The 23,023-nt window shown below is 45.4% G+C and overlaps 1 protein-coding gene and 1 pseudogene across 3 annotated transcripts in view; one reads left to right on the top strand and one right to left on the bottom strand.

The window, feature by feature from the left end:
• Positions 1–11,481: 11,481 nt before the first annotated feature.
• On the bottom strand, positions 11,482–12,222 carry LOC130876836 (cyclin-dependent kinase 4-like; annotated as a pseudogene).
• Positions 12,223–21,474: 9,252 nt separating this feature from the next.
• LOC130877326 (organic cation/carnitine transporter 2) overlaps positions 21,475–23,023 on the top strand; it is a 32,734-nt gene continuing 31,185 nt past the window's right edge. For all 3 annotated transcript variants that reach the window (XM_057774496.1, XM_057774494.1, XM_057774495.1), the window contains exon 1: positions 21,475–22,096. In XM_057774496.1, the coding sequence (XP_057630479.1) occupies positions 21,704–22,096 (393 nt within the window). In that variant the 5' untranslated portion in view covers positions 21,475–21,703. The remainder of the gene's footprint in view (positions 22,097–23,023) is intronic.

Below are 23,023 nucleotides of genomic sequence, written 5' to 3'. Positions count from 1 at the left end.
CCCATTCATCCATATATACATGCATACATGCATATGTAAAAATAATCAGGTTTTTTAAAGAAAAAAATTAAATCCTCCCAAATACATCAAGATAAATTCTAGAAAGAAAAAAAATAGGACTAAAAATACAAAATCATGAATCTACTACAACAAAACAGTTTGTGTAAATGTGAACTGAGCAAAGAGGGGGAGACAAGATCAAGAGCTAAAGGTCATCTTACACACTGAGACCCTGGCCCCACACCAGACAACCAACAAAAAACAGCAAAATCAAAGCTGATAAGAAGGGGGAAATATGTAAAGCACAAATGTAGACAGAGGCTGATGTCCCAAGTTCTGCAGTCGTGGGAAGAGGTTTTGCCAGCAAAGGACAGGAACTGGCTACTTAGAGAAGGTAAAATTTAACTGTGCAGCACACATGAAAATCAGTCTACTCATCATACGTCTAAAGAAATAGAGGAGCCCGTGAGATGGCACAGAGGGTGAAGGTGCTGACCACCAAGACTGGGCACCTGAGCTCCGTTCCTTGATCCGAGAGTGAAAGGAGAGATTTGATTTCCCCCAGTTATCCTCTGTAGTAGATACCATTCTGTTGTGGTGATAAAATGCTGTGGCCAAGAACAGCTTACACAGAAAGGTTTATTTTGGCTTACAGTTCGTTTGCATCCATGTAAAAACCAGGCATGACTTCTGTAATTCCAGTTCCAAGAAAGCAGAGGCAGCGCTGACCCTGAGGCTTGCTGGTCAGTCAATCCGGTCAAATTAGTGAGCTCCAGGTTCAGAGAGATACTGACTCAAAACCCTAACATGCACCTACATACACATTTGTGCACACACACATCCACACACACAAGAATACAAATCTGGGTGTTCCCACAATTTGGCTCAATTCTAACACCACACCTAGCCATCAGACCCCTCAAGTGTGAGGGCCCAATCCCACACCTTTCTCAAACTGTGGATGCCAACTACAAGTCGTTCTCACTAATGTTTGACTTGGCTACAAAAGTCTGGGGTCCCACAGCTCCCATCTTTGTGTTCAGCCACTTGTTAGGAAGCCTCACAGCTTAGGGAACACTTCCCTCACCAGCCGTCAGCACTGTCTGAGGAAGAATACAGGCAGCTGGGTGCTGGAAACCCTGAGTGTGGGGCTACTGCTCCCCTGACAGCAGAGGCAGGCCATGGTTCAGGAGCTCCCCAAACCTCACAGGATGCAGATTCTCCATCCTGTGTGCTTGATTGGTCACTCACTCTATCCCCACCCTACCCTTCTCTGCAGAGGTTGAGAGAGCAAAGCCACAAAGGTCTGTGCTCTTAAATGAAGGCTTCTTCTGGGAGCCTGTCCCCATGCTGGGCTAGCTAAGCGCCCTCATAGAACTCAGGAAACCACAAGAGATTCGGGAACTCGGTGCCAGGACCCAGAGGCAAAGGCCAAACAGGCGTAAAGCTCAGCGGCTAGATGGAGAAACTGACTCTGAGCTGCATCGGCCTGGCTCCGAATTCCCAACTTATGGCGTAAATTAATTAATAGGGAAAGTATTTGTCTTCTCAACCGTCGGTCTTCCCATTTATTACATGGGAATATTTCATGTGACTGCCTGGGGGTTCTGTGAGATAAAGTGTTAGCCGTGGCAGACCATAATAAAGCTAAGTCCGTATGTGTAGATAATGGTCTGTCAGAAATTTGAACAGGTGCTTGTGTTGATAATTCATCTAATCATTCTGATTTCTCAGTATAATTCTTCAGTATTGCCATAAACTTCCTGCTACCCTTTAATCCTTTTTTTTTTTTCTTCAGGGAAACCAAAGAACTTAGATTCTTGACTTTGTGTTTAATCAAGAAAGTAGCTCAAATCCTACGTCATGAGGTCTGCACCTGTTAGGTTCTTTAGTTAGAATTCACAGGTTTTTCACTGGTCAAATGGGGAAATGTTTTCCTATGTCAGTCTGGTGTTTTAAGGAGAAGAGTCCTAACTGTTTAATTTTTTTTCTGCCACTGTTTTCTTTCCAGGTTCAGATGTGGGAAAAAACCAGCAGCCTCTGTGGACAGAGAAGAAAACCCCAAGGTTCTGATCACTGCATTCTAATAAGGGGTCCTCTGCACTTGGCAACCTGAGACACAGATGTGAGATGACCCGGGGTGATGGGACACACCTGTAATCCCAGCGTGTAGAAGGGGGGCAGGAGGATCAGGAATTCAAGGTCATCCTTGGCTATGTCAGGAGTGCCATTTTTGACCATAATAAAGGCTTTAAAATAAATACTTCTATTGCCTACTGAACTAGCAGGTCTCCGTCATTGTTTCTGTTTTCTTTGTGTTGCGGTGACCCTATAGCACCAGCGGGCTCAGCGGGAGCTTCTTTGCCACTGAGCTACACTCCCAGTTAGGCCTTAGGAAACAAAGGGACAGAACTTGAAGACTGCAAAACTCTGGCCCTGAGGTGACTTAGGTCACTAGCCCAGCCTGGTGCCCCCGACTGGTGCTGTTTGAGGAAGCTGAGTCTAGTCATTTTTTGAACATTTCACACCTTAGAGCACTCACCTCTACTCTTGGCCAGACCCAGCCAAGCTGGTTCTGCAGGGGTGGATGACCTTATCACCAAGGTGATATTTAGCAGACTGCTTAACAGGTTGGGAAAAAAAAAAAAATACAAGGACTTGAACTATTACCCAGTGTCTCTGCCTACGTTGGCACGGAAAAGTCTAAAACCTGATCCTGTGAACCTTGAGCCTAGATTCTTCCAGCACTGGGTGCTGCAAGCTTCCTATTCAAACCTCTGAGCCATCTCAGTGAGTGGCTCAGTCCTTTAATCCAGCACTAAGGAGGCAGAGGCAGGTGGATCTCTGAGTTTAAGGCCAGCCTGGTCTATAGAATGAGTTCCGGGATATCCAGGGTTACACAGAGAAACCCTGACTAGAAAAATAAAAAACAAAGCAAACAAACAAAAAACTCATGAAGATTCCCCCCCTGAGCCCCCTTCCCCCCTCCCCTGCCATCCACCAGCCCTCCACACTGCTCTGCCTTCCCAACTCCGCTGCCCTCTTTAGAGGCACCTACCCTTAGTTGATTTGCACATCTTCTCATTGCTAGGTTTTGGAGTGGGGGTTCACGAGGGACACAGACAGATTACGGGGAATAAGGAGTTTACTCGAAGATTTATTGATACCGTGGGCAGGCAGTGTGGCAGGGACTCAGAAGAGAGTTCACCACCCGCCCCACTCCACCCTCTGCCTCAGAGACAGCATGGCAGGGTCTCTGATGAAGGTCAGAAATGGGGTGTCTTTTTATAGTTTTCTGAGGCTGGAGGACGTTTCATAGCTCAAGTTTGTAGCCGAACTCTTGGATTCATAGAAGGCAGGGGCTGGGGAGCAGGATATGTGGCCATCAATACCCCCTTTGATGCTAACTCACTTCCCAGCTGAGAGAGCCTGGCACCAAGACCTCTAAGGACTCACAGACAGTGTCTCAGAAGGTGCATGTAAGTATCCTGTTGAGTGTAAGGCCCTTCAAGTTGGCTCAGAACACCTCAAGACCAAGTTCTCGGCACAAAGGAGATTTATATGTCCCAAAAGGACAGACAGGACAAAGACAAAGACAGGAGCTAGAGAGGGAGGAAGAAAGGCAAAGGAACAAGGAAGAAGGGGAAGGGATATTTGTCCCAGAGGAATAAAGGACTGCCTCTGGATAGAGAAGAGCAGACATGGGCCATAGGCAAATGGCAGTTTATAAAGGTAAAAAGGGAAACCCGGTGTTAGGGTGAGGCATTTAATTTTGATTGGACAGGTTAGTTAGAGTAGTCACAAAAGGGTTTCTGATTGCTGGACTTCAATACTTTGATAGCTGGACCTTAGTAGTCAGCCTCAGGAGGAGGAAGAGGCCGAATAAGGGAACAGACCTTGGTGGCTAGCTTTAGGAATGTAATCTGAATCCTTTGCTTTTTAGCAAAGCAGAGGAAATGGGGGAGGAAGGCAAGGCCTGCCAGAGCTGTGTTTGCCGTGCTCAGGCAGGCTAGAGTCCCCTCACTGGGGCTGAAGCAGACGGTGTGGCTGAGTAGAAGCTAGGATCTAATGTGACATTCTTACCCCTGCCCTTGCCTTCCCGGGCCTGGCTTCCCCTTGATGCCCCCTTCCTTCTGAACCCTCCCAGGAAGCTGCTTGTCTCCCACCTGCCAGGAGCTTGAGAGCCGGGCAAGGCCTCTTGCACCATCTCTAACCATCTCCAGCTTTTCTGTGTAACGTACCTCTGCTGGACAACAGCCAGCCCAGTTATGTGCCCACATTCTGGGAACTCCGCAGGAGCCTGAACAATCAGTCCCTCGCCTTGGGGTCACAGTTCTCAAAGCCAGGGCCACACCCAGACTCCGTGAGTCTCAACCACTCCACCCCCTCTATGAACTTTGCTTTCCTTCCGTCCAAGCTTATTCTGTCCCCAAACTTCCTCAGCTGACTTCTAAAATCCAAGTCCAAGATAAACTGGCCAGTTTCCCCTCCAGCCCAGGCTGAAACTGAATTAAGATGTCGCTGGGATGACTGCTGGGAAGGAAGAAACCACCAGCTGGGAGAGACACTCTCGGCTGTGACTGGAAGCCAAATCACAAAGTTGTGGGATTTCCTTTACTGGTCTAGGGTGGGAGGGACATGCACAAATGGCTGGAGTTGGGACTTTGGAATTCAGGTGAGCAGGGTGATAATACGATGGAGGAACTAAGATTTATTGACACAAAGGATCAGGGGCTGCAGATTGAAGAGAACAGGAAGTAAAGCATGACATGAGTCAAATTTGCAATGTTCATCTGTCTGTATGTGAGTGTGAGAGTGCGTGTGTGAGTGTGTGTGACTGTGAGTGTGTGTGTTTGTGGTATGTGTGAGTGTATGTGAGTATGTGTGTGAGTATATGTGTGTGTATGTGTGTGTGAGTATATGTGTGTGAGTGTGTGTGAGTATGTGTGTATGTGTGAGTATGTGTGTGAGTGTGTGAGTGTGTGTATGTGTGTGAGTGTGTGTGAGTATGTGTGTGAGTGTGTGTGAGTATGTGTGTGAGTGTGTGTGAGTATGTGTGTGAGTGTGTGTGAGTATGTGTGTGAGTGTGTGTATGAGTGTGTATGCACACACACACGCACACTCAAGCATGTCCTGCTTGTGGGTGCCAGAGCTCAACCTTGAATGCCTTCTCAAATGCTCTCCGCCTTATTTTTATTAGCATATTTGATGGGATCTCTGCAGGTGTCAGGCAGAGAACCTCAAAGAGGTGGAAGTGAAAACTGTTCAGATTGACTTCATCAACCTGGAATAAGACTTTGGGGAGTCTGATATCACACAGTTTATTCCCAACAAACTTAAGCCCCGTATAATTTAGCAGGTGGGGGTGGGGATGTTTCTGGAATTATTCTATTATAGAATCCCGGTGCTCAGGAAGCATAATTACATTGACGCTCAACCCAGGGTGCATGCCATGTCCTTCAAGATGGGTTCTAGAGATAGGCTACCTGTACTAGTTAAAGGCCTAAGGAAGGGTCTGGCCTGGTCTCGGCCATACAGATAGCATAGAGGTCATTTGGGCCGTTAGCCACCTCTAGTCCTGGTTGTGGGGGCTTAGGGAGCCCTGGGCTGTAAGGGTCATTTAGATTACTAGTCACCTCCGGTCCTGGATGTAGGAGCTTGATATGGCCTGGCCCAACAGATAACACAGATCACCAGGTAGTTAATCACTTCCAGTTCGCAGCTTTCTGGATGGAAGAACAGGTTTGCTACACCTTTCCCATTGGAAACACAAACCTGTTTTAACAGGTGCTTAACTGGAGATCTGTGGGCACAAGGGCCTTCATGATATGCTCCCAACACAGATTTTTTATTTATTCTTGGAGAATTTTATACATGTATACAATAAATTTTTGCCAAATTTACCCCTAGCCTCCTCCTTCTACTCATCTGGATCTCCCCCATCCTCCCCCACACACACTTCATGTCCTCTTTTATTTTTTAATAACACACCAAGTCCATCTAGTACTCCCCACATAAGCATAGATTCTAGGTCATCCGCTGGAACAAGGCCAACTTCCAAGGCACCGCACCCCTAAAGAAGAATGGCTGTCTCCACGAGCAGCTAGCAGCCCTCCATAGCTCCTCAGCTAGGTCCACTTGGAGCTCATTGACTTGGCTAGACTGGCTGGCCAGCAGCCCCGGACATCCTCTTGTCTCTACCCTTCAGTCATTGAAATTAAAGGTAAGGGCAACTGCATCCAGCTTGCTTTTGTTTTTAGTTAATGTGGGTGCTAAAGCTAGATCTCCTATCCTCATCCCTGCACAGTGATAACTTTACCAACTGAGTCATCTTCCCGGCTTCACACTGGCCTTCTTTGTCATTGCTGGAGTTAAGAGCCCGTGGCAGTGTACAGTATCTGGCAGTCCTATCAAGAAAGACATGATGTTCCTCCACTGAAGTTCTTTTTAAGTGACCTGAAGGCTGTAACTCATCTTCAATTACACAGTGAGTTCCAGACTAGCCTGGACAGGAGGAGGAGGAGGAGGAGGAGGAGGAGGAGGAGGAGGAGGAGGAGGAGGAGGAGGGGAAGGAGAAAGGTGGGGAAGAAGAGGGGGAGGAGATGTGAGAGGAAGGAGGCAGGAAAGGAGGGGAAGGAAGAGGAGGAGAGAATGTTCCATTCCTGTGTTTTGTTCTTTGCAGGCTTTCTTTTGATAGTCTCTGGGTGGTGTCTGTCCACACAGGCAAGGGTAGGTCTTTACTTGGTGTACTGATTCAAATTCTTTCTGGTTTCTTCTAGAACAAACCCTCACAGAAACACCCAGGCATAATATTGCACCCGCTACCTAGACATCCTTCCCAGGGAGGGAGACACATAAAACTGATTTCACACAGAGTTCTAACTGAACCTGCCACACACTGACTGCTAACTCTAGCAGCTGAGTAGACACCGTGTCTCTTCCGCTTCTCAGCAAAGGGCTCATCTTTAGTCCCACCCCTCAGGAGGCAGAGGCACAGGAAGGCAGATCCCTAAGTTCAAGGCTGTCCATTGTATGAAGAGAGTTCCAGACCAGCCAGAGCTGCGTAGTGAGACCCTAGAATAAACAAACAAACAAACAAAAACCCTGCAGAAACAGGTGCTGAAGAAATGGCTCAGAGAGGTTACAGACATATGCCTCTCTTCCTGAGGACCCAAGTTCAGTTCCCAGCACCCGCAACAGGTAGCTCACAACCACCTGTAACTCCAGCTCTAGGGAATCTGGTACCTCTGGCTTCCTAGGACACCTGAACCCATGTGCATATATCCACACACAGACACACATATACATGATTAAAAATAGTAAAAACAAATTTAAAAATAATAAAATTAAACCTTAAACAAGCAAACACCAGAAAATAACTTTGCTGATATGGGTGTAAGGAATCAGAATCTTTAAAGTTGCTTACAAGAATGTCAAAACTACAGTTACCCCCCTACAAACATGAGAGAGAGAGAAAGAGAGAGAAAAGTTCTTCAAAAAAGTTAAACATAGGTTTGGGGATATAGGTTAGTGGTAGAGGGATTTCCTAGTATACACAAGGCTTATTAGGTTTGATATTCAGAACCACCAAAAAAATAAAATTCAGGTTTTGGTGGCACATGTCTTTAATTCCAGTGTTCAGGAGGAAGAGGCAGGCAGATGTCTGAGTTTGAGACCAGCCTTGTCTACAGAGTGAGTTCCAGGACAACTAGAGCTACACAGAAAAACCCTGTTTTGAAAAGCAAGCAAACAAAAAAAAATGGTATTACCACATGACCCAGAAATTCTATATCTAGACATATACCCAAAAGATCAAAAGAGCCAGAAGCTGGGGAAATAGCTCAGTGCTCAAAGTGCTTGCTGTTCAAGAAAGGGGACCAGAAATGCTAGCGGGGTGATGTCACATCCCATAATTCCAGGTCAGAAAGTAGAGACAGACTCTTAGTCACTGTTCAACTGCTGTGAAAAGACACCATGACCAAGACAACTTATAAAGCAGTGGTTCACAGCCTTCCTAACGTTGTGACCTTTCAGTGCAGTTCCTCATGTTGTAGTGACCCCCCAACCATAAAACTATTTTCATTGCTGCTTTGTAACACAATTTTGCTATGTTTTGAATCATAGTGTAAATCCTTTTGGAGCCCCACAGGCTGAGAACTGCTGTTACACAAGGAAGCATTTAGTTGGGAGATGGCTTACAGTTTTAGAGGCTTAGTTCATGATCATTGTGATGGGAAGCAGGAAGGCACAGCACTGGAGCAGTAGCTGAGAGCTTTACGTCCTGATCTGCAGGCAGCTGGGAGAGAGAGAGAGAGAGAGAGAGAGAGAGAGAGAGAGAGAGAGAGAGAGAGAGAGAGAGAGAGAGAGAGAGACTGGTGCTTTTATGCTTTTAAAACCTGAAAGTTCATCCATGGTGACACACTACCTCCAACAAGGCCACACCTCCTAATTTTTCTCAAACAGTTCCTCTAACTGGGGACCAAAAATCCAAACTTGTAAGTTTATGGGGGTCTTGCTCATTCAAACCACCACAAAGGGGATCTCCAGAGCAAGCTGGTCAGCAAGAACAACTACACAGGTGAGCTCAGTGCTTGAGAGACCTTTCTTCAGTGAAGAAGGTGGAAGAGCAATAAAGAATCGTCCTGACATCAACTTTATGTAAGCCACTCTGCCCTTCTGGCTTGCACAAAGCTGATGTGCACATGAATGTTTTACATGTGTGGGTTTGCACAAAGCTGGTGTGCTCATGCATGTTTTACATGTGTGGGTTTGCACAAAACTGATGTGCACATGAATGTTTTACATATGTGGGTTTGCACAAAGCTCGTGTGCTCATACATGTTTTACATGTGTGGGTTTGCACAAAGCTGGTATGCTCATGCATGTTTTACATGTGTGGGTTTGCATAAAGCTGATGTGCACGTGCATGTTTTACACATGTGGGCTTGCACAAAGAGTAGCAAATTAGTTTAATGCATGCAGTTTCTGCTTTTGTAAACTGGAAAGTGTTCCACAGCGGAAGTGGCACAGCTCCACACTCTAAAAACACGTCACTGAGCTGTGTAGCTTGTAATGACTATAATGCTAAGTTTCACTGAGTAAATTGTCCCGACTTTCCCAAAGCCTAACACAAAACAATAATAAATTAAATTTAAAAACAATTTCCCAAACCTCTGCCATATCAGTTCCCCTTTTCAGAAACTGGTACCAAATGCCACCAAGTTGCTTGGGCTGAAAGTCTAGGAGCCATCCTCAGCTCTTGTGCCCATGTCCAATAGCTGAGGGACTAGTGGTTAGACACATTTCCTGATAGGCAGACAGATAGGGAGAGGAGCCATGGCCAAGTGACATGGTGAACTTCCAAAACAGCTGCCTTTCTTTCTTAATTCAAACTGACCAACTCTAAAACTGAGGAAAACCCCTTCAAAACCCTTAAAACCCCTGTCCCTGAGTGAGAAAAAGAAATAAAAGGAAGGACATGGCTGCTTCTAGGTATGGTGGAGGAGAAAGGTTTTTGTTGATAAAAGGGAGAGCATGGCCAGAGGCAGCGACACAGTGACATCTGGGAGAGCCCAGAGTGGCCATGCCCCTGATCCATGTGAGGTGACAGATGACGGGGTAAGGGGGACACAACCAGGTGCAGCAGCCAAGAGGTCAAAGGTACGAAAGGAGCAGGTAATCAAAATGTCTGGATTGTACAGAGAAGAGAGTCTCGGGGAAGGGCAGTCCAGCCCTGGGTTGGCAAAGTTTAGGGTAGGAACTGAGGGATGCTGAGACCAGGAGGCCAGGTCTGCTTTGATAAGTTAAATAGGCACCTCAGTCATTTGTCCCCAGGTTTGAGACTTAACATCCCCGCCTATTTGCTGATTACAATTGGTAAAGGGTGACATCATCTTCTATGACTACTTCCTGTTGACAGTGGGGCATTATTGTTGGGGACCCAAGAAAGCTGGAATGTTGGCCAAGGTCAGGGAGAGCGATCCTCAAGGGAGACTTCCCCAGCCCCCTTCTGGTCTGTGAAGGGTCTTTATCCCTGTGCGTGTGTGTCTGCTGTATGTGTGTGCTTCCTCACCCCTAGAGAAAGCCTTGCTTTCACTGCTCATCCTATCTGATCCTGTTTACTGTGTTTGAGAATTCCCCTGAGTCTATCTGCTATGCCTGAGTTTTTCCTATCTTTTTATTCTTTAGCTGGCATAGAATATGAACTGGATCAAGACCCCCTAGACAGTAACAATACTAACCACGCCACCATTTTACACACACCCATCTGTGTTTGTATTTGATGGTGAGGATCAAACACAGGGCCTCGTCCATCCCAAGCACATGCTCTATCTCTGGACTACACACCCAGCCCCCTAAATATCTCCTATTTCGCCCACTTATCTCTTCTACAGATGTCACACTAGTCAGACCATAAGAAGCTCCTGCCTGTGTTCTACCACAGCTTCCTGTCCAATAGACCTGTCTTCCTTCCTGTCAGTTCCTCGACTCAAAAGCACCCTAAGAGCCTCCCAGTCAGGATAAAACACACATACACACACACACACACACACGCACGCACGCACGCACGCACGCACATACATATGCGTGCACATACACCTTGGAACTGTCTATGGGTACTCTTAGGTGGATTTCACCTCCCGTCCTCATGTGTGACCTATGTCCCATACCAGCTCACTTGGATTACTGAGTTCCTGTCACACCTCACATTTGTGACTCAAGACTTTCTAGTCAGTCCCCATGCTGTTCCTCTGGCTGGTAACATTCTTCCAGGGTCTTTACAGAGGCCATTTGGTTTCTTTCTTGCAGCTCAGCTCAGACATCACCTTCGAGAACAGTGTTCCCTGCCTGCGCACTCTCAAGTAACCACCACCAGGTGCTTCCTACCTCAGCATTCTCAAGCTCATTCTTGGTACCGACCACTCTGGAAAATTTCTCTTTATTCCCACCACTGTATTGGAGGCCTCCCAAATGCAACTAAAGCGTGAGTGTCCAGAGAATGAATATCACACTTCTCACCCAATCCCCTGAGCCCGTGTTTGGCATGTACCAGCCTATTCATTCCTTACCCTTGCCAGGTGTGGAACCAGATTACATCAGTGAGCCAGTGTCCCCACAACAGTCTCACCAAGCTTTGGGGAAACTCATCTTTCTTTTTATTTATTTTTTTCCTTTGTCTTATTTTGCTTTTCTGTACACACACACACACAAAAAGATCCCTATATAAATCATGGAGAAAAGAAGACAAGGTATGCCCATGCTTTAGTAAAGAGAAATGGGAAGGCAAAAGGGTGAGCCTCATATGGAGGAGTAGGGCATGTCATAAGGCTTAAATATTCTCTGGAAAAACAAAAACAAAAAACAAAAAACTGGAGGCATCTCCACAGCCTCAGAGGAAAGCAGAGGTGGCCTTTTCAGTAAATTTTCTCCACTCAAGTGTCCAGAAGCGGGGAGAGGCAGCCACTCTTCTTCTCACTCCGGTCACCTTCTTCCTTGTGTGGACACGTGCTGCAGGGCTCGGAAGGAAGGCAGAGATTCGCTTGTGGGTTAAAAGTCAGCATCTCTAGCACTGCACGTTGAATTCCTCCATCTCAGGCCCTCTGAGGGAAGAGGCTTTAGCTCCGGAGGCCAGTCATCTTCTGGAGGCAATCCAATAAGAGCAAAGATTTTGCCCAACTGGCCAGCTTCGGAGTTTCCACAGAAGGGAGGTTTTCGACAAAACATGTCTGCAAAGACACAGCTGTAGATTCTGTCTAGGACAAGGTCAGCCAGCTGGACAGCCCTGTTACTTGTCACCAGAACGTTCTCTGGTGTCAGGTCCCAGTGAACAATGCAATATGCATGAAAAAAATATGGACTGCTTAGAAACTGACCCATCAGATCCCTGATGGTCTCAACCGGCAAGCCTGGTGGGGGTGCTTGTTGCGGTATGCCCTTAGATCCTGGTCAATACGCTTAAACACTAGGGTGACCTTGATGTCTGGATCAGTTCAGCAAGTAGCTACAACAACATTACGATGCTCGAAGGCCTCCAGCCTCCTCAGTTAAGACCACCTCATGAACTATGCTAATGGAAAAGCTCCCTCCAGTTCATTCTCCATTAGGAACTCTCACACTCCTGGGCATCACAAAGTGGCCCCTGAGGAGATCTCAGGCCTTGTACATCACCCCATGGATGCCAACATCAATTTCAGCCTCTGGTTCATATTGAAAGGTAGCCATTCTCAGAGCAGGGGATTGACTTATGCCCAACAAAGAGGTGTGGAGGTGACCCTTTATCAGGCCGGGAGGGTGTCACACACTGGGAATCCATCCTGGGCTGCTGAATGAACACTATGGTCCAGACTATAGACACTACTTTTAAAATAATAATAATAATAATAATAAGGTCTCTTGATGTTTAGTTGGCCTTAGAGTAGCTGAATTTCTCCTCTGAGTGATCAGCACATACACTGAAAAACTGAATCTTCAGCACTACTGTTGACATCTTTCCTGTGTGTTCTAGAATCTGACAGCCTGTCTTCAAATGGTAAAGGGAAAATTTCACATTTCACGCAGCGCTAACCCAAAAGGAGTGAGCTCAAGTTACTACTGCTGTTAAGTTACTACTGTTGTTAATACTATGTGATTTTTCTCTTTTCTTTCTTTGTGCATGTGTGTTTGTGCATGTAAGTGTGTGCATGTGGTATGTGTGTGTATGTATAGGGTGTATTTGTGTGTGCATGGGGTATGTTTGTGTGTGCACATAAGGTGTGGGGGTATGTGAGGTAAATGTGTGTGTTTGTCTATAGGCATAGTGTGTGTATGTGTGTGTGTGTGGTGCATGCGTGTAAGTATGCATATTTGGAGTGTTCACAGCAGGAATTCAGGTGTCTCACTTTTCAGTGCATTTCCTTATGATAGGATCTTTTACCAAACCTGGATCTCATTCTTTGGGAGGCTCCGGGATCCACCTGCCTCTACTGCCCCTCCCAGCACTGGGATTATAAACTCGTGCTGCCACACCCAGCTTTTACATGAGTCTTGAGAATCCAAATCCAGCCTTTCATGCTTCTGTGGCCAGCACGTTACCCACTGGACATCTCCCCAGCCCATACTGTTGTTTTTGACATTGAGTGCCTGGGGACTGCTACAGAGTACTGCAGCCCCACTGGCAATCAAAGCTCTGCTCCTCCACATCCCGCTAGCTCATAGTTGCTGTTTGTTGAAAGGAGCTGTTTGTTCATCCTGGCCGCGCAGAACCAAAATAACCACACAGAAACTGTATTAATTAAATCACTGCTTGGCCCATTAGTTCTAACTTCGTATTGGCTAACTCTTACATATTAATTTATCCCATCTCCATTAATCTGTTCATCACCACGAGGTCGTGCCCCACCAGCAAAGTTTCAGTGTGTCTGTCTCTGGCAGCAGCTCCATGGCTTCTGACTCCTTTCTCTCAGCATTCAGTTTAGTTTTCTCTGTCTATCTAAGTTATTCCCTGCTATAGGTCCAAAGCAGCCCTTTATTAACCAATGGTATTCACAGCATACAGAGGGGAATCCTACATCATCTCCCCTTTTCTGTTTAAATAAAAAGGATGGTTTTAACTTTAACATAGTAAAATTACATATAACAAAACAGGTATTAAGCAAGAATTACAGTTACAATATTTATATCTACTTTATGTTTTATTATAACTAAGGAAAACTATAACTATAAATTCTTCAACTCCATCAGAGACTCCAGAAGGATATAATATTAGCTAAGTAAACAGGAAGTACATTGTAAGCAACTTCCAAAACTCTAGAAATGACAGAGACATCTCACTGCCTGGATAGTCACCAAAAGTTCTTCTGTACCATTGGGGCATCCATCTTCAGCCTACAGGCCCATAGTATCTGGCAGACTTTTTGAGGAAGCAAGAAATTTCAAAGACAGTTCCACCTATATTGGCAGTTTGTCAGTCACTTTCTTCTGTGTCCTGCAGAATGTCTAGCAGACTCTTTCATGAAGCAGGAACCCCAAAGGACCATCTCACCTTTAGGCAAGTTCATCAGTCATTTCTCTGCAGGTGCTTCATGTCCAATTTATCAAGCAGTCCAGGCAAGAGCAGTTTCTTGCCCAAATGGCTAACCAACTCCATAAGGATCCTCTTTGATGCCCATCTTCCTCTTGAAGCGGATTGGAGCTGCCTATCTAAGTTCTGCCCTGCTATAGGTCTAGAGCAGCCCTTTATTAATCAATAGTATTCACAGCATAAGAGAGGAATTCTACATCAGCTATTTTCGGCCCAGAGCATCCATATGCAAGATAGGATTGTTTAGGATGCTGTCAGGTGAGATGGAGAAATACCTATTTCTCCAGTCTGATGTTCAGACCCAATGAAAACAATGTTCTACAGTTGTCTGTGCAAAAAGCCACTGTGATACTTAATCTTGATTGGCTTGAGAAGCACCTAGGAGATTTGTAAAGCATACCTCCCAGTGTGTCCATGACGGAGCTTCCACAGACTAGATTGTGAGGGTTATAATCTAATTAATAGGTCAATCCAGTGACAGACTCAACATTTGCATAGAGTGAGTAGAAGTTGGAGGGAGTGGATCACAGGGATGGTGGAGGTGCCCTTGAAGGGTCTGCCTTGGCCCTGCCTCTGTCCTATGGCTCCTTTGCTTTCGTAACTGCCATGAAGTGAGCATCTCTGCTTTGCCACACACTCCCCAACATGATGATATACCTAGCCACAGCCCTGGAAGCAATAGAGCCAGCTGATCATGGGCTGAAGCCACCCCAACCATGAGCCAAAATAAACCCTTCCTCCTCTAAGTGGTTTCTCTCAGTATTTGTCACAGTCTCAATGACAAAACCTGACTTACAGCTACTTCAGAGTTCTTAAGGTAATTTTTATTGTTTTTAATCATGGGTAGGGAAGTCTTAATATCACAATAGAGAATGATACTGTACTTCAGTGTTTCTCTGTGAAACACTGTTTCTCTGACTCATTTAAATTGTAGCAATATCCTCCAGACCCATTAAATCTTGTCAGTTTGTAAATGAAGGATTTCATGATTATTTTAATGACTGAATAGCTTTCCATTGTGTGTGTATCCATATAGGTGTGTGTGTGGTACACACACACCTATATGCATACACACATGCATATTCTCTCTCTCTCTCTCTCTCTCTCTCTCTCTCTCTCTCTCTCTCTCTCTCTCCTCTCTCTTTCTCTCATTTTTATTGTCTATGACCCCAGCCATGGGATGGTGCAGCTAAGAGTTAAGATGGGTCTTCCCACCTCAGTGAACTCAATCTACGAACTCTCTCTCAGGCATGCCCAAAGGCTTGTCTCCTAGGTGACTTTAGATCTTGTCAAGCTGACAATATTAACTATAACATGGACTGAATCATCTCACCGGCCCAGATCTGATCTTTTCTCTTATAACCAGAGGCTGTGTTCTCAGTACACTGCACTCACTGTACATATTGTATCTTGGGGGATATAAGAAGGACTATACGTGTGTTTGTTCTTCAGGATTTTAACATCTGACTTGACTCAAATAATGCTAATTATCTATTGCCACAGAACATAATGTCCCCAAACTCACAGCTTAAAACAGCAAATGTTTGCCTACTCACCATATCCAGTCTCTCACGAAGCTGAAGTCAATCTGTTGCTGGTCTCTCATGGCTCTAATGATGCCGAAGCAACCATGTCAAAGACTGTAAGTCCTAGTAGAGCAAAACTCCCACACATAAAAATTTTTTAAAGATTAATTTAAATAAATTTTATAACTGTTACCAGAGGCCTACCTCTGGGAATCTGAACAGACCAGGTTCTGCCAGATGTATCTTCCAGGGTCCAAACATCAGAGAGAGATAAGTAGTGAAACAGAAAGACAATTTCTCTGTGGCCAGCTTAGAAACTACATTATGGGTATTAACAATAGCTTCAAAATTATAAACAGAAAGGAGACAAAAACAAACAAACAAAGGGTGGTATGCCTTGAGATCTCACTCAGAGTGCTTTGGTTGATCCTGATCTCAGAGTTGTTTCTATAAGTCCTGCTAGCATCAGAGAACCATAGAAACTGTGATTGGGGGGCTGGAGAGATGGCTCAGAGGTTGGGAGCATTGCCTGCTCTTCCGGAGGTCCTGAGTTCAGTTCCCAGCAACCACATGGTGGCTCACAACCATCTGTGGTGGGGTCTGGTGCCCTCTTCTGGCCTGCAGGCATACACGCGGACAGAGTATTGCATACGTAATAAATAAATAAATATATATATATATATAAAAAAAAAGAAACTGTGATTGGTTGACTAGTTCCCAGCAGTTGATTGGCTGCAGGGTTCACCATTCCTGGAATTCAAAGTAAGTTGGTGTGGTGGTTTGAATGAGAATGGCCCCCATAGTTTCATAGATTTGAATGCTTGGTCACCAGGGAGTGGCACTATTTGAAAGCCTTGTTGGAAAAAGTGTGTCACTAGAGGTGGGCTTTGAGGTTTCAAAAGCCCTTTCCAAAACCAGAGTCTCCCTCTTCCTGTTGCCTGCAGATCTAAATGTAGAACTGTCAGCTACTTCTCCAGCACCATGTCTGCCTGTGTGCCACCATGCTTCCTGCAATGATGACAATAGATAAACCTCTGAAAGTGTAAGTGAGCCCCAATTAAACATTTTCCTGTATAAGAGTTACCATGGTCATGGTATATCTTCACAGCAATAGAACACTTACTCAGACAGTTGGGAAGGAGAAATAATTGGGAAAGAGAGAGCAGTTTAGAGGGTCAAGATAGAATTCATTAAGACAAAGAGACCAAAGGACAGTTTCAAAGGAGCCCCAATCAGTTCCACCATTACTACTTTTTGCAGTTAGTTACAGACACCAACAGGACACAAGAGGGAAGGCCCTTCTATGGGATAGCAATACCAGGAAGCTGGGACCATTGGCTGCCATCTAGGAGGCCCGTTATCATACCTATCCCTGTTTGAATCCATTTAAAATAAGCTTTTTGTGTGTACATATGTGTTTGCACATGTGTATGGATGTACCTGTGCACATATGCATGTGTAGTTGCCAGAGATTGATATTGGCATCTTCGTTAGCTATTTTTCACCTGAATTTTAATTTTTTAAAATTACACTTTATTTGGTGTGTGTGTGTGTTTGTGTATGTGTATGTATGACACCGCCGTTGCACACATGTGGAAAGAAGAGGAAAATTTGCCAGAGTCAGTTCTTTTCTTCTACCATGTGGACTGCAAGTGTAATGGCTATTTTTGGTTGTCAACTTGATTGTGTCTGGATGAACTACAATACAGAAATGGAGGACACACCTGTGATCCAGATCTTGAGGGAGGAAGACAACATGTCATTGGTCTGGATCTTGAGGCTGTAAGACACAGGCCTTTGATAGGAATCTTGAGGTAGGATGACACAATCCTTTAATACAGATCTTGAGGTGGGAAGACACACCTCTAATCTGGACCACATCTTCTGCTGGAAGCCTGTATAAAGACATGGAAGAGGGAAGGTTTTCTTCATCTTTGACTGCTTATCCTCTCCTTGTCAGCACATCCATTCCTTCACTTGAATTGTAGCCTACTTCTTTGGGATTCTAGCATATACTGAAGACCAGTTGGTGTAGGAGGTCCTTCTGTCTTTGTGTTGCTTTCATTGGTTAATAAAGAAACTGCTTTAGGCCTGTTAATAGGGCAGAAAATTAAACAGAATGCTGGGAGAAAGAAGGCAGAGTCAGAGAGATGCCATGGATCTGCTGGAGACAGATGCTGGAAATTTTACTGGGTAAGCCACTGCCACATGGTAATACACAGATTAATAGAAATGGGTTAAATTAAGATATAAGAGTTAACCAATAAGAAACTAGAGTTAATGGGCCAAGCAGTGATTTAATTAATACAGTTTTTATGTGGTTATTTCAGGACTAAGTTAGCTGGGTGGCTGGGACAGACAAACAAGCGGGCTCTCCTTGCAACAACCAGCTAAGACACCCAGTCTCCTCAGACTGAGCAACTACTAGATTCTTGAACTTTGCATTCACAGATAGCCGTTGTTGGGCTGAAGCCTGTAAGTCATTCCAGTACATTCCCTTTATACATACATACACACATACATGCACATACTTACATACAGAGAGGGGGGGGGATTTGTTCCATAAGTTATGTGACTCTAGAGAACCCCCACTAATACACCAAGGATCAAACTCAGGTTATTGAACTTGGGAGCAAGCACTTTACCCACTGAGTCATCTTGCAAAACCCAATGTTTTCTATTATAGTGTAAACTAGCTTTTATCTATGGTAAAATAAGACTTTTTTACCTGGTTTTCTTTGGACAGGAGTTAACATTCTTTTCAAAGAGGTTTTCAATTATTTCAAAATGCTTAATAATATTTTAGGATACAAGAAACTGGTTTATTACCAAGAAGTTGTGCTTTCTTTCTTGGTAATTTCAAATAAGGACCAGTTATAATGTTAGCAAGAAACAAATTCTCTTCTAAAGGCATAGCCATGGAGATTAAGGAAGAAGGAAGGCTGAACAGTCAGATGCAAAGAATGACCAGTGCTTGTGATAACACTTTTACCATTGCTTCTGAAGGGTCTCACTATGAGTTCCAAGCATGCATGTATTGCCCAGGGTGGCCTTATATTTACAATCCTCTTGCCTCTGTCCCAAATGCTAGAATTATACATATACTATAACACCTGGCTCAATGTAGTTTTAGTTTAAAAATCTATGTGTTATGTAAATGTTTTCTGTAGTGGTCTGAAGAGGTATGGCCCACATGAACTCATGATTTGAATGCTTGGCGCAAAGAGAGTGGCACTATTAGGAGGTGTGACCTTGTTGGAGTAGGTGTAGCCTTGTGGGAGGAAGTGTGTCACTGTAGAGATGGGCTTTGAGGTCTTACATTCTTCAAGTACATTCAGTGTGACACTCAGACTCCTTCCTGCCACCTGCAGATCAAGATGTAGAATGCTCAGCTCCTTCTCCAGCACCATGTCTGCCTGCACGCTGCCATGCTTCTCACCATGATGATCACTGACTAAGCCTCTGAAACTATAAGCCAGCCCCAATTAAATGTTTTCCTTTATAAGAGCTGCTGTGGTCATGGTGTCTCTTCACAGCAATAGAAACCCTTACGAAGACATGCATATTTCCTTGTCTAAGAACTGGTGGTAATGCTGGATTCCCTTCTATATTTTTGTTTTCGGTTTAGCCTGTATTAAATGCTATCGTGATTGTATTGTTTTGTTCTATTTTAAAACAGACAAGCAAGCAAAGGCCCTAGGTTCAACCACAGGACCACAAAAAACGAGTAAATAAAACAAAATAAAAGCAGGAGAAAACACAAAAACGTTAAAAGGCATTTTCACAAAATAAGAATATCTTGTAATATTTAAATTATTACTAGCAGCCAAAATTCTTAAAGTCCTTAAAACAGTACAACCCAATATGGTAGCCACTAACTAAATATAGTTGTTAAGTATTTAAAGGTGTACCTCACCAGATCCAATTGAAGTGAGACTCAAGTATACACCGGACTACTCAGACTTAGTGTGAGAAATGAGATTCATGATTTTTAGAATCAAATGCATTTATAATTTCCATATCAATTTTATGATGAAATAATAATGATTCTGATACATTAGGTTAAGTACATTACAATTTGTTTCACACATTTTAAAGAAAGTTTTTTTTAACAGTGGTGGAATCAAACTCAGGGTCTTGTGCACGCGAGGCAAGCATTCACCCACTGAGCCCCACCCCAGCTCTAAAAGCTTTGAATATGCAGCATTGCCAGGTAGAGCCCAGGACACCCACTGACAACTCAGTTTCGAATATCCCTCCCTTTAGGGGGACATAATTGTAATTAAAATTGCTTCTTGTTCATCTAAACTTTGAGTTTAAACCAGGCAGATTTTTCAGTTATTAAATCTGGAAATTGTATTAATATGGTTAATTTTAATTGCAATGGTTAATATTGTCAACCTTACGGCATCTAGAATCACCTAAGAGAGACACCTCTAGGCATACCTGTGAGGAAGTTTCTAGGCTGGGTTAGCTGAGCCAGAAAGACGAACCTTAACTGCGGGCAGCATCCATTCCATGGCCTGGGGTCCAGGACCATATAGCAAGACCTATCTCAAAAAAATAAGTATAAATAAAATTACAAATGTCTCATTTTATTAGGCAATGTTGCTTTAGAATCACACGGTTGCTGTTTTATGCCTTTATTATTAGCATACATTACTTAAACAAAATATTGGTTTTCATGGTAAGGTTTTGTGTTTGTTTATTTTGAGATAAGAGTTTCACTATGTAGCCCTGGCTGGCCTGAGAAGGTGTCTGCTACAAACCCAGGCAGGTTTTTGATGTTGTTGCTATATGTTTTGTTTTTGTTTTAACTAATTGGTTCCTGAGTTAACAGTAAAGATTACAAATCTGAGAATCCGAGACTAAGCTCATTAATCTTGAAGTTAAATTTTTTTCCATTCCTTAAATCAACTGAGAAACAACCAAATTATTTAAGAACACAAAACAGAGTGGGAGTCTGGGAATTAAAATTCATTGCAACCTTTTTCATGGCCAGTCTCAAAATCCATCCCTTTTTAATATACATACTACTATTATTTTATTTTTATGTGTTTTGCCTGCAAGTCTGTCTTGTCCATGCACCAAGTAGATGCCTGTTGCCATCGGAGCTGCCCTATGCCTGTTGGGAAGAGAGCCCAGGTCGTCTGGAGAAACAATCTGAACACACACACACACACACACACACACACACACACACACCAGAAAGGGGTGTAACCCTCGCTGTCCTGGAACTCAGTAGAGCAGACCCGCCTCGAACTCACAGAGATCTGCTTGCCTCTGCTTCCTAAGTGCTGGAATTAAAGACAGGCACCTTCACGCCAGGTTGCAACCTAGGCTCTTAAATACTGAGCTATCTCCGCAGCCCCCAAAGATGCGGCTCTTTTCAGGAAAAACTGGGACAAAGGCGGTTGTCAATTCTCAGATGATCACAATACCTTCTGACCCACAACAAAAAGTTGAGAGTGTAGGCGACTCTACCCTTAAATTCTAAGACTCTCTCCAGTGAATGCCCAGGTTGGCCATGGAAAAAAGGCCTTCAGAGTCACCCTTTCCCAAAGTAACCCAGGGAATCTAGTGCCTGTCATTACCTGAGGAGACCCTATCCAGCCCCTACAAGCCTACCTGCACAAACGCCCCGCCCCAAGACCCGAAGCCAAACAGTCTGGGCTGAACTAGAAGACACCACCCCTGCCAGGCCCCAAACCGAGACCAGCAGAGGGGGCGGGGCCATATTAGGCCGCGCCTTCCCTCTCTCCCTCTACGGAAGCCAGGCTCAACCCCGCCTTCCGCACCGCCTAGCCTGTTCGGAGTCCTTGCTCGGCTCCACTCAGGCGCACGCGCAGCCGGCGCCCACCATGCGTCACTCAGCCCCCTGCCCCGCCCCCGCCGCACCGTGCCTCCGAGCCGGGACGGCGGGGCGGGCCTTGCGGCCCAGGCCCAGAGCCCGCCCCGGCCTCAGGCCCTATGTAAAGTTGGCGGTGGCCAAGTCTGAGGCAGCGGGGAAACTCGCAAGTCTGTTCCTTGCTCACTCGCAGACACCCGCAGCGCCCGGTCTCCTGCGCCGCGGTGTCCCCAGGTCCCCAGCCGGGCGCGGTGGGCTGCTGAGGACAGCATGCGGGACTACGACGAGGTGACCGCCTTCTTGGGAGACTGGGGACCCTTCCAACGCCTCATCTTCTTCCTCCTCAGCGCCAGCATCATCCCCAATGGCTTCAATGGGATGTCAATCGTGTTCCTGGCGGGGACCCCGGAGCACCGTTGCCTTGTGCCTGACACCGTGAACCTTAGCAGCGCGTGGCGCAACCACAGCATCCCGTTGGAGACGAAGGACGGACGACAGGTGCCCCAGAAATGTCGCCGCTACCGACTGGCTACTATCGCCAACTTCTCCGCACTAGGACTGGAGCCGGGACTGGACGTGGATCTGGAGCAGCTGGAGCAGGAGAGCTGCCTGGATGGCTGGGAGTACAACAAGGACATCTTCCTGTCTACCATCGTGACCGAGGTAGGTGGCAGGTTCCTGTCAGCATCTGGTGATAAACGCGGGCGACGGTTGTAGTCCTTCGTCCAAGGCACAGGCTCCCCGGTGATGGGCATCCTCCAGTCAGGACGCCCAGGAACACAGATTTATGAAATGACTTCTAGCCTCGGTATGTCCCTCAGAGCACAATTGTCAGGCTGGCCATCCGTCCTTAGAGCCACATTGAAGATGAAGTCCAGAAGGTCCTGCTTCTAGGAGAAGCCCTAAGGTTCTGAGTGGTGCGACTTTGTCTAGTGATGTGATCCAGAGGCCTCCGTCTCAGCGTTTGTGTTCAGAAAGGGATGCTCGGCAGAACTTTTCTACGTTAAGGAAGCATGTGTCCCAAACTCTCTTCCTTTTCTCTAGTTACTCTCCCTCCTTCACCAATCCTCACCCCAAATGAAGTCTCATCCTGCCTCATGAGAGATGCCCCATGAGAGATGCCCCATGAGGATTCCCCATGGGAGGAAAGATGCCCCATAGAAATTGGGGTTTTTTGTTTGTTTGGTTGGTTTTGGTTTTTCGAGACAGGGTTTTTCTCTGTGGCTGTAGAGCCTGTCCTGGAACTAGCTCTTGTAGACCAGAGGATTGCTATTTCTTAAGGACCCCTGGGTCTGAAGATCTCTATTCAGGGTGACTTTAGGGAGGGGGGTTGAGACCAGGTTTCCTTGTCTTTGGAGCCTGTCCTAGAATTAGCTCTTACTTTTCCTTCTTCTGGATTTTTTTTTTTTCTGAGACAAGGTTTCTCTGTAGCTTTGGTGCCTGTCCTGGAACTAGCTCTTTTAGACCAGGCTGGCCTTGAACTCACAGAGATACACCTGCCTCTGCCTCCCAAGTGCTGAAATTAAAGGCATGCCACCACTGCCTGGCTATTATGGGTGACTTTATATGGAGTCCTTTCCACAGTATTCT

The sequence above is a fragment of the Chionomys nivalis genome, chromosome 7, assembly GCF_950005125.1.
Source record: "Chionomys nivalis chromosome 7, mChiNiv1.1, whole genome shotgun sequence".
Lineage (NCBI taxonomy): Eukaryota > Metazoa > Chordata > Mammalia > Rodentia > Cricetidae > Chionomys > Chionomys nivalis.
The sequence above is the reverse complement of the archived record's forward strand: the minus strand, read 5'-3'. Positions and strand labels throughout refer to the sequence as shown.